Raw genomic sequence first — 21,689 nt, forward strand, 5'->3', positions numbered from 1 at the left:
CATAGCAATCTGGGCCTTACCAAGCATTGAGTGTTAGCACCATCTAGTGCTCATGTGTATCAGTCTAACTAAATGTCCCAATGTTGACACCAAGTGGACGGTAGGCTGAACTTCAGCACATGCATACAGAACATTTAACGTGCACAAATTAATTACTATCATAATAATCAATGGGTATAATTTTGTCAACACACTAGGGCTGACCACAATTATTCGACTGGTCAATCGTTTGGTCGATAGGCTGTTGGTCAACCGAGATTTGTTTTAGTCGAGCAGAAGCAAATATATGGCACACGAGACACCCGTCTTATTCGCGGCCATCTCAGTGAACTAATCCATTGCGGAGGCCGAGACTAATCCATTGCGGAGGCCGCGGGGATAGCACAGTCCAAGAAGGCGAGTGTGGCGGCACAATGCACGTCTCTCTCCATAATGCGCTCTCTCCCGCTAATTTGTGCACATTCATTGTTTCATAACTTCATTGTGTGAATCGTTTGCTTTTGATTGTTAGTGTCTATCAATTCCCCATTACATATATCACCAGTAGTCCACACACGGCTAATTCCTATAATTTCTAATCTATAATGTTTGTTTGGTTACAGTAAAGTCTTTATGCATTCACTATTATTATTATTCCAGTCTTTTACCGTTTTCACTGTCAGAGTGGACAGGTTATTTGCAGAGCGCACAACCTATGCTACACCTGTGAGAAACCAGTTTTGGTTTATTTCATTCCATTTACGAGTTGTCAATTTAGTCATTGTCTTTTGTTTGGAGCGCTCCTGTCAATGTTGAGAAAGGATGCGCACCTGATTATGCATAGAAGTAGGCCTATAGGTTACCTGGCCTGCGCGCAAATGTAGGAATATAAATGTGCCCATTTGGGGATCTGATAGTATTTCTGATCGTCTTAACGCACCACCAATAACGAGTCGTGGAGCTTCTCAAAGTAATGATTTCTTCACCTCAAACAGCAAGCAAACAGTCTGTTTTTACATCCATTGAGAATGACAATGATTCCTCAATGTATTTGAAAATTATAAATGTCATGCTCGGATCCGTCATAAAATAGGCCTACCTGATTACTTCTTATCCCTAGCACAAATAGCCTACAGCTGTGTGTCCAGAGTTCACTGGCACGGGAAACTGAGGGACCAGAATATTTTATACAATGTTGCAAGGAGCTTCAGGCTGGACTCAAGTTAATAGCTGATGCAACATTTCAAGTTCGTTACAGACAAGCCATGCGTAGCCAATGTGATTTTAAAAAATCAGGATATTTTCTACCTGTTGGATGCATTGTTTTCATTTGTTGGCTTTATAGGCTATTTTTACATAGTTACTTTTAGGTTTGTATCATTTTCATTTAGATTTTTGATTAACCACATGACAATGATTTTGAGATCCGAAGATATTGTTATAAATTAAATGAAACTGTTCCACAAAAATAAATTGGCATTCCACATGAGAAAGGTTGCCAACTCCTTATGTAGCCTATTGCTGGCAACTTCAGGAGAGTAATGGCAGAATCTGCAAAAGCCAGTAGGAGCGGGAGGAGGATGTTCGGGACAGGTTAAGATTTTTGTCTTCTGGCTCCCTTGAGCTTAAAGCATCAGATAAAATTAACTATCTATGCATATATAGTTAATTTTATTAAAACATGGTGTGTCTATATATGGAAAAATAAACGTAAAAAATTTAGACCAATGGATTGGTTGAAAGAACATGACTTTCGGTCAACCATGATTTATATTTATATTTTTTTTTTGGTCAAGACAGCCCTAACACACTCCAAAGGACATAAGGGTTAACCTGTGAGCTCTTCTTCCTCACACTATGGGGCTATCTGTGAGTACACTACCTGCAAGTTTAGGGGCCATGGGATCCTCTGATACATGGACAGGGCTCTCCTTCACCTCCCCAGCCTTCTCATGCTTCTCCACGGCAGCCAGGGAGGGAGCCACTACCTCCACCACATTCTTCACCTCCACATAGGCCTGAGGGCTTCCAGGCAGAGGCTTGGAGTTGTGGAAGAGGCTAGCCCAGGATTTGAGGGGGTTGGCAGCGGGCGCAGCCGGAGAGGCAGGCGACTTAGGCTGCTCTGCCACCGCCGGCTGGGCCTCAGAGTCTGGGGAGGAAGCAGTCTCCACTGAGGGAGCTGGGGACTGCTGCTGGGGCTGCTCCAATGCCTCAGAGGCCTCCTTGTGTCTGTCTGCACTGATGCCAGCATGGGGCTCAGCCAGCCCATTAGCCACCCCACTGTCCCTAATTTCCTCCCCTTCTTCAGTAGTAGCAGTAGCAATGGTGGCAGGGTGGCTGGCCATAGCAACCGAGGGGGGAGGAGGGGAGGTGGGGCAGGGGCTGTGCCCACCGCTGCCCAGCAGTTCAGGGCTCCCTGGAGCCATGTTCTCAGGCTGCTGCTCTGCAGTTCTGCCTCCCTCTGCCACCCCACTGCTCTGAGAGGAGGAGGAAGAAGAGGAGGAGGAGGAGGAGGCCACGTCTTTACCATCTGATAAAGAGGCGGCTCCACTCATGAAGTCCAAAGACGATTCATCAGGGCTATCACAAGTCCTCTGATTCACAGCAGCCGACGCATCCGTCGCTGCTGCTGTAGCGACAGGGGCTGAGGTGGAAAGTTCACCCCCTGACAACGCCTTACCAACCATGTCCTGCGACCCGAGGTGAGGGCCACTAAGAGCGTGTCCATTCACCAACCCCTTTCCAGGAGGCCCGTCCACACCCATGCCACCGCTATTGGGACCTGAGCCCTCCAAGTAGTTGTAGTATCCTGGTGGGCGCTTTTTCTTTTTTTTCTTCTCACGCTGGCCCAGGCTGCCCGGGCCCCCGTCCCCATCCTGGCAGTTCTGGTTGCTGTCCATGGCGGAGGGCTCAGAGTCTGGGCCATCAGGTCCGTCCGGGCTGTCGGGTCCGTCCAGTGAGTTGTATTGTGCTCCGTCTGGGACGTCTGCTGCCGGAGAGAGGGCTGTGGCTGTCTGCGGGACCTTCTGAGACGGCTGGCATCCCAGGATGAACTCTGGAGCCTGGGGGTTCAGAGTGCTGGACACCTTGAAGAGAGGATCCTTCACTCCCACTGGCTCCAAGTCCATCACCTCGTCCACACCAAACTCAATGCGCTGGTAGTCTTCGCCTGCAGAGGAGGATATGTCAGTCAGCTTGGGAACATAAGACACTACACTTCTGCCCTGAAGACAAAGGTTCATAAGGTTCACACAACACAAAATACTGTTGTGACCAATTATTCATACTTACTACTTGGCCAATATCTGGCATCCAAAACAAATTTTGGCATCATGAAATACACAACAATTTACAACTTTATTAACGGTCACAAACTTAATTGAATATATCAAACATGGACCTTGAGTACTACACAAATAAATCAAGCAATGAACAGTAAGTTCAATATCGATTAGATTTAACAAGTTGCTAACATTTCAAATTGAAAGATGATAGGCAGTGAGAGAAACAGCTGAAGGTGAACATGAGGAAAACGTTAGTAAATTCAGATCATCCCAACACTGAAAATGGTACGGCCGGGCTATATAAGACACGACTGGTCATCCATACAAACCAGCCACCGGAAACCCTAAGGGGGAATGTAAGGTATGGTTAGAGAGTACGGTCGAGATTCGCTCTTCTCTGTGGATTAGAGTGTCCTTTGTTAGTGTTTTTACCAAAGGGATTTCATTCCAGAGTCATAATGATGAATTGAGAGTGATAAACCCTAGCAAAACAAAATACCTATTGTAATTGTTAGCTTCCATATAAGACCATTACTATGCCCTTATAAGTCCAATAAAAAAGGGTTTTCTCAATCCATCCAGTTAAGTGAGGGGGTATTCAAATCAATCACAAGTCAACTTAAAGCACTGCTGCGGTGCCATGTGTTTAATGCAATAGAGAGGAGATATTTAACGGCATCTAAGCATGCAAAGCCTCACAGATCGTACGGACAAGAATGAGAGTAAATAGGGGCAAGGTTTAGAAAGCCACCAGTTTTTAAGACCTGGGTTTGAGTGCTTCAGCAACAAGTAATAAGCACAGAGTGTCGGACCCAAAACTCACCGCAAACCTGCCGTCTCATAGACTCCGTAATGTAAGGCACAGCAGGAGTGCAGTAACTTCCTGAATAATTCATACAAATCAGAGTAAAAATCAAGTGTTATGAGCAGGGGAGGGGTATGGTTGACAGACTTTTGTAACTTGGTCGCTCCAAAATCCCTGTTCTGCAGGTATGTTTGGACATATTTTTTACAAGTAAAATCTTATATTAAAACAATGTCAATTAAGACTTCATCTGTCACTCTCTTACATGCAGTTCAGTCAGGTAGGTCTGGATCCAACTAGCACAGACGGGCGTATGTTTGACTTTGGTCATAACCATTACATCATGTGGGGGAAAGAGTGAGGTCAACCCAGAGAGCACTGGCCGGCCTCATGCGGAAGACGTTCGGATTGTCTACAAGACAAACTTAAATAAATTAGAGCAATCCAGTAGACGTTCTTACCTGAAGACTGACTGACGCAGGAGACTTTGTCATTGAAGGGGGGAAGCTGTCAAAGAGCAGAGAGATGAGATTAGATTACAAATTAAAAAGACACTTTCTAGTTAAAGTAAATAATCAAACATAGCGTTAACCTCAGACCACGACTGTTGTCAGTCTGGGCCTTCCTGCTTATCAATGAATCACATATGTGTAATGTGTACTTTGGAGGGGGGTAGATGACAGTATTGGTGATAAAAACATGTTATTTTGTGCTGTCTTATATTGTGCACACTCACTAAACTGAGAACATGAGCAGTAAACCATTGTCTTGTGTTTTAGACAATGACAGAGTAAATAAACACACTGGGCTAAATCTATAAACTCAACGGTTTTGGTGTTAATGAGCTTCCAAAAGGCCATTCTTAAAACCTCTTCGGGCTAGGGGCAGTATGTTCACGTTCGGATGAAACGCGTGCCCAGAGTAAACTGCCTGCTACTCAGGCCCAGAAGCTAAGATATGCATATTATTAGTAGAATTGGATAGAAAACACTCTGACGTTTCCAAAACTGTTTGAATCATGTCTGTGAGTATAACAGAACTTATTTGGCAGGCAAAACCCCGAGGACAAACCATTCAGACATTTTGTTTTGGAGGTCACTCTCTTTTCAATGGGTTTTCATTGGGAATCCAGATTTCTAAGGGACTTTCTTGCAGTTCCTGTTGCTTCCACTGGATGTCAACAGTCTTTAGAAATTGGTTGAGGTTTTTCCTTTGAGAAATTAAGAAGTAGCACTGTTCAGAACGAGGCTTGAGAGACGTGTACTCTTTGATAGAGGCGTGTGACCTGAAAAGCACTCTCCACTTTGTTTTCCTCCGGTATTGAACACAGTATATCCCGTCTTAAATTTGATCGATTATTTACGTAAAAAAATACCTAAAGTTGGATTAGGAAAGTACTTTGAAATGTTTGGACAAAGCTTACAGGTAACTTATGAGAAATTTTGTAGTCATGTTGCGCGAGTTGGAACCGGTGTTAATCTGGATCAAACGCGCCAAACAAATGGACATTTTGGATATATATCGAGGGAATTAATCGAACAAAAGGACCATTTGTGATGTTTATGGGACAAATTGGAGTGCCAAAAGAAGAAGCTCATCAAATGTAAGGCATGAATTATAGCTTTATTTCTGCGTTTTGTGTCGCGCCTGGAGGGTTGAAATATGATTGTCTGTGTTTGTTTGCTGGGGTGCTATCCTCAGATAATAGCATTGCTTGCTTTCGCTGTAAAGCCTTTTTGAAATCTGAGACGTTGGCTGGATTCACAACAAGTGTAGCTTTAATTTTATGTATTGCATGTGTGATTTCATGAAAGTTACATTTTTATAGTAATTTATTTGAATATGGTGCTCTGCATTTTCACTGGATTTTGGCCAGGTGGGACGCTAATTTCCCACCTATCCCAGAGAGGTTAAGAACGACCCAGTTAACATTAAGAGCCACCGGCACTCCAACACTTAACACCGTAGACTATATGGTGTCAAAACAGCTATGAGCTGGAGCAAACGTATGTGAATAAATGTTTCATTCAAAACTCATTGTCTTACCTCAACATAACATCGTGGAGTCACGAAGAACTGATTGATCTCATCAGGGCTGAACTCCCCGAAGATGTACTGCAGAGAGAAAATATATATTTACATAAAACACATATGATTCAACATACTGAGGATAATCACATGCAACCTTTTAAAATCAATATATTATTCTTTAAATCACTATATATATATATTACATGGTATCTTCAATATTAACATGTGTAGAAAACGTAAGTGTGAAATATTGCTCAAACATCCAAGACCCCATGAGAAACACACTTTGAAAAAAGTCCGCTTTAGCCCTCCATTTGTCTACAGAGAATTTTACAGACGAGGAGTACACCTCTTACTGATGAACTGACACAGTTGTGACAGACCCGTTGGAGGTAAGACTAGGCCTACTGGGAGAGGCCTTTCTTATCATCAGTCTGCCCAGATTGCGCCATAGGTTTGGGTAAAAGTAAGGGACAACATGGAAAAGTGACGAGTCATGCAGCATTAGAATGGCAAAATGGCTCCCGGCAGCCCACTTCCCAGAGAACTGAGCCAAATGGAGAGACCCGACTCACTGGCTTCAGCCAATATGTAGCACATTCTAAGGCGGGAATAATGTACATAAATAAAAAAGCCTACATGACAAAGTGTATGTGATATGCATATTGGCTACAGCCTCATGTCCAAACCGATGTTGACATGGAGGCGCCAGAAAATGTAGCCAAACTTTAATGAGAATTACATAAATATAGGCTAAACACCAGTCATGTTTGACAAATATAATGAAGGATAATTAACGTCTGAAGGCTTGATTCTGTCGACATACTCAAAGCACTTCGTTCAGATCAAATGGTCACAAGACAGGAGAGTGAATGATCGTGCATGTTGCGCACTGCACATCACCCACCTTGAATCTGAGCGGAGGTGGCCAACATTTTGAAACGATTTAATAATTAACGGTCTTTTTTATTGAGCTTATAATATGAAGAAATAAAAATTGATCAACATTTTAAGCAAAACTGTCTTATCAGATTACAAAAAAGTTACTGCCTCATTGTTTTTTTTATCTGCAGTGGTTATGAATTTTGGATCTGTCCCAGAGTGTTTTAAACTGTAGACATACTAAAGTACAAGGTTGTCATTTTAATGTTGCAGTAATTTATAGGCTACCAAAAGGTGGCCAAACATCCTTCAGGAAAGCCTTAAAGGGGCAGTGTTTATTTTGAGGCATATGCAGTCGTCAATAAGGAGATTGCCAACATTGCCGTCTGATTATCTTTTCTATGGAAAAAAAAAAATACAGTAATGCATTATATTTTGCAAAGTGGTTCCTTGTAACATACAACGATGTAAAAATGGTGTTAGACCATTTTTCTATTTTTGGACAAGTGACATGTGGTTTTGGACAAGTGACAAAAAAAAGTTTCTGTCAAGCCCTGTCCAGGGATTACTCCTTCTAGCTGCACCTTTTACACAAGGTGCCACACTAATGTGATTAACTTCTTTGGGAACGGTATTGAGTAGCTTGGATGAATAAGGTGCCCAGAGTAAACTGCCTGCTACTCAGGCCCAGAAGCTAGAATATGCATATAATTAGTAGATTTGGATAGAAAACACTCTAAAGTTTCCAAAACTGTTAAAATAATTTCTGTGAGTATAACAGAACTCATATGGAAGGCAAAAACCTGAGAAAAAAATTCAACCAGGAAGTGGGAAATCTGAGGTTTTTCGTTTTTTAAGTGATTGCCTATCCAATATACAGTGTAAATGGGGTCAGATCGTACTTCCTAAGGCTTCCACTAGATGTCAACAGTCTTTAGAACATTGTTTCAGGCTTCTACTATGAAAGGGGAGAGAATAAGAGCTGTTTGAACAAGGCGCATGAGCGCGAGCTCCGTTCCCTTTCATTTCTAAAGACAAAGGAATTGTCCGGTTGGAATATTATTGAAGGTTTATGATAAAAACATCCCTAAGATTGATTATATACATCGTTTTACATGTTTCTATGAACTGTAATGCAACTTTTTTTTAACTTTGTCTGGACTGCCCGCGCCTTGTGCATTTGGATTACTGGACTAAACGCGTGAACAAAAAGGAGGTATTTGGACATAAAGATGAACTTTATCGAACAAAACGAACATTTATTGTCTAACATGGAGACCTGGGAGTGCCATCAGATGAAGATTATCAAAGGTAAGTGATTAATTTTAACGCTATTTCTGACTTTTGTGACACCTCTCCTTGGTTGGAAATGGCTGTATGTTTTTCTGTGGCTAGGCGCTGACCTAACATAATCACAAAGTGTGCTTTCGCCATAAAGCCTTTTTGAAATCAGACACTGTGGCTGGATTAACAAGAAGTTTATCTTTAAAATGGTGTATAATACATGTATGTTTGAGGAATTTTAATTATGAGATTTCTGTTGTTTGAATTTAGCGCCCTGCAATTTCACTGGCTGTTGGCGAGGTGGGACGCTACCATCCCACATATCCCAGAGAGGTTAAGCAAATTGAGTTGAGTACTGGCAACACTTTTCACACAACCAAATTCCCCATATTAATAATTGGAAGTGGGGTGGTCATTCTTATTGTTTGCAGAACCATGCGGAAATAAGAAGTCCATTTTGTTAATTTTCAATGACCCACATCTGAGGTTTCAAATACTCATAAATATAGGAATCTACAAATTTCACACATACACACCAAACCCTTCTGCCATCATCAATCAGTTTGTAACCCAATTGGACCAAGGCCAATCAATGTGTGTTCATCTAAACGGGAATCTTTAGGGAAGGCATTAAAATGTCGGTACAAACCTGACAAGGCAATCCCCCTCCAGACCAGACACTAACAGTGGGATAGTACTCTAGCCAGCCACGTGCTGGCCACAGCTATACACTACTTTGTAAAAATAACCTGCCTTCCCCATGCTGGCTATAATTATCTTAATCCCAGTCGCACTGCGTAATTGAAGGTCTCTTGCACTTGCTGCACAGTGGGGTGAATTGGTCCTTCAATCGCCTGGCGACTTTTCTTGGTTTGGCTCATTACAGAATAGCAGGGGCCAAAAACATATCTGCATAACATTACAGCCTGAAAATACATTCTTGAAGTCTTTCATTAGGCAACAAATAAAAAATCATTTCTAAACAAAACAAGTGTTGGTGGTGCATGGTGAGGGGAAGGTGTCCAATGATATGGAGCAGTAAAGAAAAAAGTTGAAACAAGCTTGCTAACCACACAGAATCCTCCCAGCGGATTTAACTGTGGGACATGAAAAGGGAGGCACAGAGAAAAGAAAGTGCAGTTCAAGCATATGTAACTCTTTGCAAATGAGGGCCCAACATTGCTGAAATGGCACTACAAGCGATAAACAGCCAGCTATAATCCAACGGCCTCAGGACAGCTAATACAATCACAACAGAAAGAATGTCCCTTTGCCTCTTTCTACAGGCGTGCCACACGTACCACACTAAGCTTCCCTCGCTGTTCGTTTGGATTGAGGATTACCACAAAATGGCCATCTGTATTACTTCAACATGCTCCAGTGAGACAGCATGCACCCACACACACTTTTAATGAATGTGGTTACAGATCAGGGAGCAGGGGGTGGGGCTTACATTCTAAGGTGGGATCCATATGAAATATAAAGCACAATGATGACATTGTCGCTGATAAAAGGAGCTAAACTAGAGAAACTGAACACATGCTCATTTCTAATGTTAGTATACTTTACGTCAATAGAGTAGAATGATAATCATATATTGCAGATAGCATTCAATGAGGCTTCTGCTTAACAATGAACAAAAACACATCCAAAGTTTGCTTTATGAGGAAGACAGCTTTAAGGAAGTGGATGGCTTAGAGGAGTGGGGGTGTATTAGAACATATGTCAAACAAGAGCCAGTCACACAAGATGTTCCACTGGAATTTCAAGTTACCAGACACTACCAACTCCCACCTGAGGCATAGAATAACAATCCACAACCCCCTATACCTACAAGGACTGGGACTCCCTCATCATCACTACTACCCAGTGTTCCCTATTGGACTGGGACTCAGCCAGCCCGGCCTCACAAATTGGAATGCAAAGAGTCACTATTAGCAAACTTGGCATACCATGAATATGCAACACTACAAATAAGGTCAAACACGTTTTGAATAAACCGATGATGCATGCCGGGGCTTGCGTATTACATTCTTATGAAGAAAAGTTAAGTATGATGAGTGTGAGTGATGCCCAAGAACTGAAAAAACGTTAACTAAACACTGAGCAGAGAAATGACAGAGAAGAACACTATAATTTATTCACGTAGGAGACATTTTAATACAGGGCGATGACATTCAAACACTACCAACAGCTGATTGGATTCTCTGAGGCCATGGTGTTGCAGGACCTTTCAAGGGTAAGACAAATGGGAGGCAGCTCTGCTCTCTAAACACTGCTCCAACCTGCTGTTCAGGAAAATGCCTAACCAGCCATGCAACTCAGAGCCTCATGATCCATTTCCATAATTTTGAATCAGGAGCTCACCATTCAAAAAAATAAAGGCCACCAACATATCAGATCATGCTTGGAAATTAACCATATCCCATTCCGTTGTTTTTTTTTGTTTTTTTTTACTAACACACATTTGTCATGTGACATTAAGACAATCCACCATTCCCAAATCCATGCTGTTCACCAACTAATGAAACTGTGAAAAACTAAAATATGGGCAAATACACAGTACAATATACTTAGGTAGAAACTATACAGGCCCATAAACCATTTTATGCTTGACGTCCACAATACGTGGAAACATTTACTCAGCTGAAGATTCCTAGCACTCATTTACTAACTTAGAAAATGTTGTGATGACTTTGGTACGCAACTCTCAGACAACCCACTGCTGTGGTGTGGAACGGTGTCCAAAAGCTACCATTCCTCTACCCTTTGCTTCAATCGAGCAACCCTGGGTCATAAAGCAAAGATGTAGCTTCTGCTGCTCCTTGTGCACAACCCATACATTGCAGGTACATTCAATTCTCTGCAATGGGCATTGTCATTCAATCAATTTTCTTCTATGCCTTGAGACATTTTATAGTGTGAAATGTAATTTTACTGTGAATCATAAAATGAGTGTCTCCCTTATGTGCATTCAATGCCACTTCGCTCAATCCCTGATACCAGAGCCTTATATTAAGAATATAAAATGGTAGTGCAGTGGACACATGACCTCAGGTGCAAAAACAACCCTCTCAGAATACCTCAGAACAAAACTACCTCCCTTAGATCAATGGTTTACTATTTAGCCCTTCAGTGAGATATACACGGTTTCACACATGCACCTAATCTTCAACCCCTAGCCAGTCAGCTATTTTACGTTCACCAGCCCTGGTGGGGTGGACACTATGGCACAATGGGAATTTGACATCTAGCTTAGGCCGACTCTGTATTGTAATTGTTGATGGGCAAGCATGCTAGCTAGGTAGTAAGCTAGTTATGAAGCTTGGCCATCGCTATAAACCATAATTGTTGAAAATAGTTGAGTAGGATTAAAAACACTTAGTAGTTAGACAAACATGGACCTTGACAGATTACTAATAGTACATTTCTTGTTGGCCTAACTAGTTAGCTAGTATTCACACCCCTTGACTTTTTCCTCATTTTGTTGTGTTACAAAAACGGGATTAAAATTGATCTGTCATTTTTTGTAAACGATCGACACAAAATACTCTGTCAAAGCGGAAGGAAAATGTGAACATTTGTAAAACATATTGATTAGATAAGTATTCAACACCCTAAGTCAATGCATGTTACAACAGTGCTCTCCAACCCTGTTCCTGGAAAGCTACCGCCCTGAAAATTCACTCCAACCCTAATCTAGCACACCTGATTCTAATAATTATCTGGTTGATAAGATTAATCAAGTTAGTTTCAACTGGGGTTGGAGTGAAAACTTACTGGAAGTTAGCTCTCCAGGAACAGAGACTTCTGTGTTAGAATCACCTTTGGCAGCAATTACAGCTGCAAGCATTTCTGGGTAAGTGTAAAAGCTTTCCACACCTGGATTGTGCAATATATGCCCATTATTCTTTTCAAAATGGTTGTTGATCATTGCTAGAAAACCATTTTCAGGTCTTGCCATAGTTTTGACTTAAATCGGCTTGAAATACTAACTCAGCCACTCAGGAACATTCACTGTCTTCTTGGTAGGCAACTCCAATATAGATTTGGCTTTGAGTTTTAGGTTATTGTCCTGCTGAAAGGTGAATTAATCTCCCAGTGTCTGGTGGAAAGCAGACAATCAGGTTTTCCTCTAGGATATTGCCTGTGCTTAGATACATTCTGTTTCTTTCTTATCCTGAAAAACTCCCCAGTTCTAAATGATTACAAGCATACCAATAACATGATAGTCACCACTATGCTTGAAAATATAGAGTGGTACTCAGATATATATTATTTGATTTGCCCCAAACATAACACTTTGTATTGAGGATGGAAAGTGAATTGCTTTGCCACATTTTTTGTAGTATTACTTCAGTGCCTTGTTGAAAACAGGATGCATGTTTTGGAATATTCTTATTCTGTACAGGCTTCCTTGTTTTCAGTCTGTCAGTAAGGTTAGTATTGTGGAGTAACTACAATGTTGATCCATCCTCAGTTGTCTATCACAGCCATTAAATTCTGTTTTAAAGTCACCATGGTAAAATCCCTGAGCGGTTTCCTTCTTCTCCGGCAACTGAGTTAGGACGACTGTATCTTTGCAGTGACTGGGTGTATTGATACAACAGCCAAAGTGTAATAATAACTTCACCATACTTGACTCAAGACACTTCAGATTTTCATTTAATGAATGTAAAAACATAGTTCCACTTTAACATTTGGGGTATTGTGTGTAAGCCAGTGACAAATCTCAATAAATGTTATATTCAGGCTGTAACAACAAAATGCTGAACAAGTCAAGCGGTGTAAATACTTTCTGAAGACACTGTATATCATACTCTCACATTTGAAACGTCTGCCATTCCTTGCATTGTAAACCAGGAGTTCTGAAACTTTTTGCAGCCGGGGACCCCTTTTGTGACAGTAAATTCATGTGGGACTCCCTCATAATCAGAACACAACTCGAATTTGATCAAAATTAGCTCACAATGAGTTTTATTAAGACTTCGGTATTGCATGGTCAGATGAAACATGTATTGGGCCCTGGGAAGGAACATTTTTAAAGGGCCGTCTCTTGGCATCAAAGAGAATTTGTTAGTTTAAGCTAATTTCCAGCAATCAACATATTTTGTCATGTGCCAGAGATGTTTGTTGTTGCAGCTTGAAAGCTAATATCTTAGCGGACCCCACTTTGAGAACCCCTGTTGCAAACTAAGCTGCTAGCCAACCCTAGTTAGCAAGCAGACATTAGCAACGGAAAGTTGTAATAGTTATGATAGAATATTAGCTTGAAGCGAAACTGTTAGCTTGCTATGATATTTATAACATCGCTAGCTAGTAGTGCTGCGTGTTTAGTGCTTTGGGGTCAGTTGTTTTGTTTATTAAAAAACACTCACGATCTTCGATAATTCTTTGGGACATTAAATGCACTATGAATTATGCGGGTTGAATACTGTAACAGAATAAAATAAACAATTAATGGAAGTGACTGTCTATTACTACTTATCAACCATCATTTATTCAATAAAATACTCTTGACTATTTCAATCCAAGTCATCAATCGCTATAGATCTGCTGCCTATGCTATCTGACAAAATAACTATTTTAGTAGTAAATCAAAGTAAATAAGGCATACTTTTGACTTTGAATATCAACCATCGATCACTTAGATCATGTATTTTCAGGTAGATACCCCTTGAAGAAACCGCTTTCTACCCCTCTTGATCGCACACTCTTCGCTTAATCTCCGTGTCTGCTCCACATCGTTTTTATTATAGCTCAGTGCTCAAAACAGACCGGAAAAGTAGGCTGGCGCACAATAGATAATGGTCATTGTAGTCAATCAGCACATTTTCAGCGCCAAAGTATGTAGAATATTAGCCTGTTAAACTACAACTCCCTACTATGTCACACAGTTCAGACTTGAACCGATTTCTCTACAGAAACTGAGCTAAGAAAAAAAACTAAAATTTGAATTAAAATAATTTACCGACATCGGTCAATTAGTTTAAAAATGAAAAATAACCGACATGTATGTTAAATCGCTCAGCACTACTAACTAACTACTTGCCTGGGGGAGCAGATGGGTGAATTTCTAGATCCACCAAGGTCTGGAACGTCAGTGTTTAATTCAGGTAACGTCCTCTACAAGCCAGAATGCTGAATACAATTTAATTTGAACCTACCGGTTGTCTGCGTGGCTGGTCCTTATATGGGCAGGAATGAGAATATATCGACAGGAAAGTGTTATTAAACCAACTTTTCAAAATGCTGGTAGTGTGTTCAGATGTCTATCACCTGAAACATGCGCAAAACCATGTAAACAAGAGCAGGAGCGTGGCAAGTATACATGCGTCGCGTGCATGTAAATGCATTGTTCATGCGAGAAATAACACTACCAGCACTTTGAAAAGTTGGTTTAATAATAATTTGTGGATATATTATAGTTTCATTCCTGCCCACGCAGACAACTGGTAGAGTAGGTTCAAATTGTATTTTATTGGACATTCCAGCTTGTAAATAGATGACCATTTCCATAATTAATAACAGCTGTTCCATAGGTTGGTGGATTTTGAAATTCACCAGTCTGGTCCCCAGCAGGCAAGCTAGCTACATGGATGTATGCAGCCATATCTAGCTAGTTGACTAATGTTATTATACCTGGACAGAAGATATAGCTAGCTACCTTTCAATGTAAGATATATAGCTAGCTAGTAGTTAGACTTCAGGCCGTGACAAGTCATTAAATCTAAACAGATCATGGAAGTCTGTCCACATGAGTCAGCTTCCCTTGAAAGAAGCACAACTAGCTACGTGCTCTAAAGGGGACATCAAAAACGGAGTACACAATGCGCAAGTTCCGAACCGTTTGCAGAATCCCGAATGGTTCAGATTCGAAAATCTACCTAAACCCCTTCTGATCAGGCCCACTGTAGCTAGCAGTTATGTCATTAGCCACACCACCTGCGTCCGCACGAACTCTGGCTAGTTATCCAGCTAGCTATATTAAGCTAGGTAGTTAGCTGGCCAGACAAATCAATTACAAAGTTTACGTTTGACCATATACAATTGTATTAATACCTTGCTTATAACTCGTCGGCACTTTTACTATTCACTCATATCTAAATGCTAAGCTAGCTAACAAATAGTTATGAAAATCAAACAGGCCTGTCGCATCAGCCAAAGCAGGTGGGCCATGCACATACACGCAGCTATTTAACAACTACAAATTGTCAACGGAAAATTACACCTGTTGGGAGTCTTTTGAATGTGGCATTTTCTCAACACAACGTGCACACACGATTTTTGCCAATTTTTAGATTCAGCTAACCCTACTTCGAGTACTGTTCGCTAATTTGAATGGAGGCTCCTCGGGCCTGTACCATGCTCGTGTTTCAATGGGGAAATAGGCTATTTAGGGCAGCATTAGCAAGCAATTTCATCACACTTTTCACCACTATATTCGGACAAGAAACATCTACAAATTTAACATTATTTAAGACTACTTTTACATTAATCTTATGTCAATGTGAAACAGTTAAAAATCCTAGACGTATCAGCAGCGTGAAGAATTCTAACGTTAACGTTACCTGGTTAACGTTACTCTGAGAAGCCATGCTCCCTGTGAGATTCTCTTTTCCAATTAGAAGATGGACGTTCTCCGGGGAAGGTGGTAGTTTTTTTTGTAATAATTATTACAAAAGACGGCCTATTTTGACATCTTTTTCATTTTCTCGACAATGGACTGACATTTGTATTTTTAGGTTGTTTTATTGCTCCATCATATCACGCTGCTTCCCCCGCCGTCGCCGCCATTTCTGTCTCGCCTCCTTGCTTCTGGCCTGCGCGCGCCGCGGATGGCTAGTGTGCTCTGGGAACGCGTGCGTTTACGTCCGGGTAGGAGGGTATAGTAGTGAACGTTTGACAGCTTGAGTAGGAGCTAAAAGAGCTGTCAGCTATATATTATTTAGGACAGACCGATTGTGTTGTTATAACTAAGATTTACTGCTATTTCAACATTCCATCCATGCACATTTGTAAATAATAATAATATATTTTTTTTTTAAAGGGGAAATGTGGGGGGATTACAAAGGAAAAAAGAAAACACCTCTTCCCACTACTTTGGCACCAACCGAGCCGTCGGCCTGGGAACCTGGAACCCTTTCTCTTAAAACCACCTGTAGTTATTCTGCACTAAAATCTAACACAAAAACTTCTCTGCTGCAGCTACTACAAATTCAATCTCCTGTGATTTACTCTCCATCTGTGCGGCTGTTATGACCATAGCAATAAACGCCTAGAAGCCAACCTTACTAAAGCTTAAACTGTTCAAATCCCTACTACTCACAGGGATAGCTCCCGAGTGGCGCAGGTGGTCTAAAATACTGCGTCACTGCAGCAGTACCTGATTCAAATCCAGGCTACATCACATCTGGCCGTGATTGGGAGTCCCAATAGTGACGCACAATGGGCCCAGCGTTGGCCGGGGTAGGCCGTCATTGTAAATAATAATTTGTTCTTAACTGACTTACCTAGTTATTAAATAAAGGTTAAATAAAAAATAAATACATTAAAATACTCTCAGGCTCCCTCACCATTTGCCCACCATCCTATCTTTTACTTTCATCACCGCATCAGCATAAGACACTTACTGCGCTGCTCTCACCCCGGAACAGTCAACCTGTCTCACTTGCACAGGACATGTCTGATCCCCAGCAACATTGCCACTTCCTCAATTGAAACACCACTTTTTCCACCGACACTACACACCCCTTTGTCCCATGCCCTCGGAATGCTGCTTTGGTAGTAGGGGTGGAGTTCTATAGGGCGTACAGGTGAGAGGGAGGAGCTTGGAAACGAAAGAAGTGCCACGATACCGGAAAAGTAAAAGACGTAAAGAATACAATCATTCGCACAAATGAATCCAGATAAGAACCAGAATTAAGAGGTATTGTTAATTTCTTTATTCTATATTCATGAATTCGTTATGTCAATGTTTGGTTCGCTTGAACAAACAGCATACCTGTGAGCCTTATCATTCGTCACAGGTAACATGAAAATGCATGTATTTTTTTTTATCTTCATCAAATATACTAACAAACGTTATTGCCTCTTGCCTACTGCCCTCGAGTCACAACCTGGTCTCAGAGCATTTCGTATTATTCTGTACGTAAATCCGAGACACACCAGTTATTATGTTTCGTATGGTATTAATTTGTGGATGTCCATTTCGTATGATATGTTATGACCTTTGGGTTGCTAGACGCTCACGTTATACTTTCGGTTTTGCCATAAGTAACAATCTGTTTTATGTAACCATACTAAACGTCATACTAAATGGAGTACCTTAGATTTACGTACAGAATAATACGAAATGCTCGGAGACCAGGTTGCGAGTCATTGTCAGCATTTTTGTTTGACGTTTTTCAATGTATATTCAGTTATGTGCAGAATCATCACAGTATCATTAGAGTTGGGTCTGACAGTGACCCGCATCCAGGGCGGTTCTTACCTGACCAGGTTGGAACCATCCAGGGAAAACACCCCCAAAACCTGCCCCGCTTTCATTTGGCTCCTGGATGCGTCTCTTCCTATTGGCTCCAGGCTGCTTCCTCATTCTATGGGTCGCAGTGAGTCGTGGGAAATGCTTCACACTGGGCAGCTGTATCACAGTGTCGCCGGACGGTACTACACCCTGTGTAGTACGACGAAATGACGAAATAGCCAAGAGACAATAAAAAGATAAGCATCCAGGAGCCAATTGAAAGAAAGGGTGGGTTTTTGGCGGGTTTCTCCTGGGCAGTTTTTGCCTGGTAAGGTAAGAACCGCCCAGGACGTGGGTCACAGTCAGACTATATTGTATAATTCGGGTTTCATCCCTGCCCCAGGGCTTCTCTAGTGTAAAGGTGTATGACACCTTTACACTAATACTCAATTGATCGTGGCAATGTTCATTCTAATAATTTTTCAGAGAAGTGGCCAAGAGACCAGACAATGCCAGAGAGGAGAAGATACCTGGAGAGGGATGAACAACAGCAGGGAGAGGGACCGCACTCATGACAGAGGAAGCTCCTCACATGAAGAGAGAGACCGGGAAAGGCAAAGAGAGAGAGAGCGGCAGAATGGATGAGAAGGGCTCTGGAGATGACAGGAGGGACAGAGAGAAGGACTACTCTGACCGACATCGGGATATGACACCCCACTCTCACAAGGACCCACCACCTGACCACAGAGGCAGTAGTCAACAAGGACAACAGAGAGCGTAAGAGACCATCTGACTGTCAGAGTTGCTTCCACTGTTACCATCCTGGGCATTGGCAATTCCACAGTAACAGAATGATACAGAAACTCAGATTTTTCACTTTAGAATATATGCAAAACCAAAAACAATCATTGTAAAATCATAACAAACCATACTGTACAACTCTATGCACAAGGATGACTTAATTTCTACTTTTTTTTTATTTTTACAAAAACACATTTACAGTTTGTGCTGTCAGTCTGTTACCAAACTTTGCATCTGCACTGTTCTTCAAGTAAATGTGTTTTTGTCCAACGCAGCCATTTTTAGCTCAATATCAAATTTCTGGGTAACAATTTACACATTTCCATCTGTGGGGAAATACTATCAGGCTCTGTACAACCTCAGATATGCCTTAACAACAAGCCATGTTTAAATTAAAGAACAAACAGCAACAACTTACACCTGAAATGTTGTTGTGGTAGAATTGTTTGTGCGTGAATCTCGCTGGTATGGTGTAGTAGGCGTTGTTTTGTTTGATCGGTTCCTAGTGAATAAATCCCAGGACCAAACAGAACCAACTGGGGAGGGACCTACCTGAATTTGTGCAATAGAAACTCTTGTTTTTGTTGGGCGTAAACGATGGTCGTTGCGAAATGTTTTGGACTAATGATTACACCCCTGTAGTAGGAATGTAGTTGGGTAGGTTACGAATGACCTAACCAACCACATGACCAGGCCTCTCCGAGGGTACAGGGTCTTTGAGTTTTGTATTATATCTGTATTACTCAACGTTGAGGAGTTTTTGTATTTGGTTTCTTTCTCCAAATTGGTTGTTCATCCATGATGTATGTTTAATTCACACTATGGCATACTGTATGTTCTGAGGTGGAATTTCCACTGAAATTAACCATCACTCCATTAGGCAGTGTTGGTTGAACTCGGATCAACCTCAATTTAGCTGCATAATCCTCCCTCTCTTGTGAAATGTATAACTTGACCTTCAACTCAGCTCGCTTCCCCCCCGAGACTCTTACTGTATGATAAATAATGAATTTATCTGTTCTATGCCAGATAATGGAGATCTGTGTAAACCTGCTGATAGTCATCTGCTCGGGAGTGTCCTACAGTAACTCCGGGGGTTACCGGGGTCTCTACCAGTACTACTATGGAGGATCACAGGCTTTCACTGGAGCCGACACAGACAGGGTCAAGGAGCTGCTCAAGCTGCCTCCATACATCTTCAGCATGGCCTGTGGAGGGGCTCTGATGGTTTATTTCTGCATCACTCTGGCTTTGGGGGTCCTGAGTCCCTGTGCTGCTGGGTGAGGCCCTGGTGAACCTCCTGATCGGCCTGGGCTACATCCCTGCCCTGGCCTTCTACTTCATCAAGCTGCAGGAGACCTACGACAACCCCATCTGTACGGAGAGGGAAGCGCTCTACAAGAGCAAAGGGCATCAGGGCTTTGCGTGTGCACTCAATGGAGCAGACATCGCTGGAGGCCTCTTCGGGTGCTTGGAGTCACTGATTTCATCTTCGGATGGTCTTGGCCATCCGTGCTTTCAGGGCAGTGCGTGAGATGAAGAGACCGAGAGCAATGGAAGATGGTAACTTATAACAGGTTTGCTCACCCCCACTGTGAATATAAAGGATACAAATCTAGGGTTGAGATCAAATTCAGTCAAACAGCTATAAATATTAGTGCATTTTATATGAACTGTGATTGATTTTTTTTAAAGTGTTGAACTGTACAAAGAGCAATTTTGTTCTGATAAGTTTTAAAAACGTGCACACTTGTTTTACTAAATGTTACAGATGTGAGACATCTACAGTGTCAAAAATCTTAAACAGATGTATTTCTCTTCCTCATGAACCCTCTTGCCAAGAATATCTTCATCTTACCTTGAAGAATAGTTGTCTGTGGGACTGAAAACAAATCGTTATTGGTGTAGAGTAAAGAGATCAGGGGTATATTCATTCCGCCGATTCTGTTGCTTAACGGAAGTGATCTACCTGAATTGATCCAATAAAGATCTTGTTTTTCTTCCATTTGGTTCTGAAATGGTTTCTGTAATGCAGCTAGAAGCAAATCCATGGTGTTTCTGAGGACAGTGTCTGGCCAACACTATCATCAGAAAGACATAGGGGAACAGAAGGTAGGGAAATGCACCAAGGCCCAGGTTTTTCACAGTATAAATTTTTATTGCTACTTGGCTGAAAGTTAATTAAAAATACAGCTTTTCTGCTCAAAACTAGTCATAGCAGCATCTCAAATGAAATAATAAACCATTGCCCACTCAATTTTAAGGAGTGCAAAAGTGCTCATGGTTAGTTCTTTTCCTAAATGATAAAACACAAGGTATCTTCAAACTATTTACATCAAATATTTAACAGAATTAAAATATATAGCAGTTTTCTGCATGCTAAAATAAACAAAAATATTAGATATGCTCCAGATATTCAAAACAATGCCTTGGCTTACAAACATATTGTTAACATTTTGTACAAAGTAATCACATATATGCACTGTATATATTTTATATATGGCATGCTTCAGACATTAAATACATTAATTAGTATCTTAAATAAAAATACAATAATCTGTTACGGTATACTATAGAATCCCTTTATTCTAGATTCTGTAGTGGAGAAGGACCTATACATTTGCATGGAACAATGTACAAAAATAAACCTCAGCCTCTTGCCATTGAGAGAAAATATTCAAGCATCTCTAGAAAAGAATGTACAGAAAGAAAGGTGAGATCAAACCATGTTTACTTTGGTCACATGTTACACAATTGAAACGTCCTCAATATCAGATTCTTTCCAGAGTTCACCATAATCATTTAACAGAATGGAGATTCATTCTGTTAAATATAATAGCAACACATGCATGCACGTGTGCATACTTTCTCACTCAGACCGCAATGACAAACAGGCAGCATGTTCTCCCTCTGAGAAGAGAAATAAAACTTAATGGGTTTACAGAGATTGGATGAACTGAATCAGAAAAGCATTGACACCATAACCTACTTAAATATGCATACCATCACACACACACCTGTATTTACATAGGATTATGGTGACTCAGATCATGAACAGTAGTTGATCTCCTCTACTAAATAATTAAAGGGAATACTTTGCCATCATTGTGATGTCACCTTGATCTGTGCCCCATCTTCCTGTAGCTATACGTACGGT

At 41.3% G+C, this 21,689-nt stretch overlaps 1 protein-coding gene and 1 pseudogene across 3 annotated transcripts in view; one reads left to right on the top strand and one right to left on the bottom strand.

Annotated features, from left to right (window-relative positions):
- Positions 1 to 17,878, bottom strand: part of LOC120047092 (ubiquitin carboxyl-terminal hydrolase 10-like) — a 37,043-nt gene extending 19,165 nt beyond the window's left edge. Inside the window, exons 1-5 of one of the 3 annotated variants that reach the window (XM_038992636.1) lie at positions 17,759 to 17,878; positions 6,115 to 6,183; positions 4,530 to 4,575; positions 4,087 to 4,146; positions 1,862 to 3,148 (exon numbers count right to left, since the gene is read on the bottom strand). In XM_038992636.1, the coding sequence (XP_038848564.1) occupies positions 1,862 to 3,148; positions 4,087 to 4,146; positions 4,530 to 4,575; positions 6,115 to 6,183; positions 17,759 to 17,863 (1,567 nt within the window). In that variant the 5' untranslated portion in view covers positions 17,864 to 17,878. Of the gene's footprint in view, positions 1 to 1,861; positions 3,149 to 4,086; positions 4,147 to 4,529; positions 4,576 to 6,114; positions 6,184 to 15,836; positions 16,092 to 17,758 lie in introns of those variants that run through there. The other 2 variants (XM_038992646.1, XM_038992642.1) reach the window with 2 other exon arrangements.
- Positions 17,085 to 20,537, top strand: LOC120047113 (annotated as a pseudogene).
- The last annotated feature ends 1,152 nt before the right edge of the window (positions 20,538 to 21,689 follow it).

Source organism: Salvelinus namaycush, chromosome 1 (genome assembly GCF_016432855.1).
Source record: "Salvelinus namaycush isolate Seneca chromosome 1, SaNama_1.0, whole genome shotgun sequence".
NCBI lineage: Eukaryota > Metazoa > Chordata > Actinopteri > Salmoniformes > Salmonidae > Salvelinus > Salvelinus namaycush.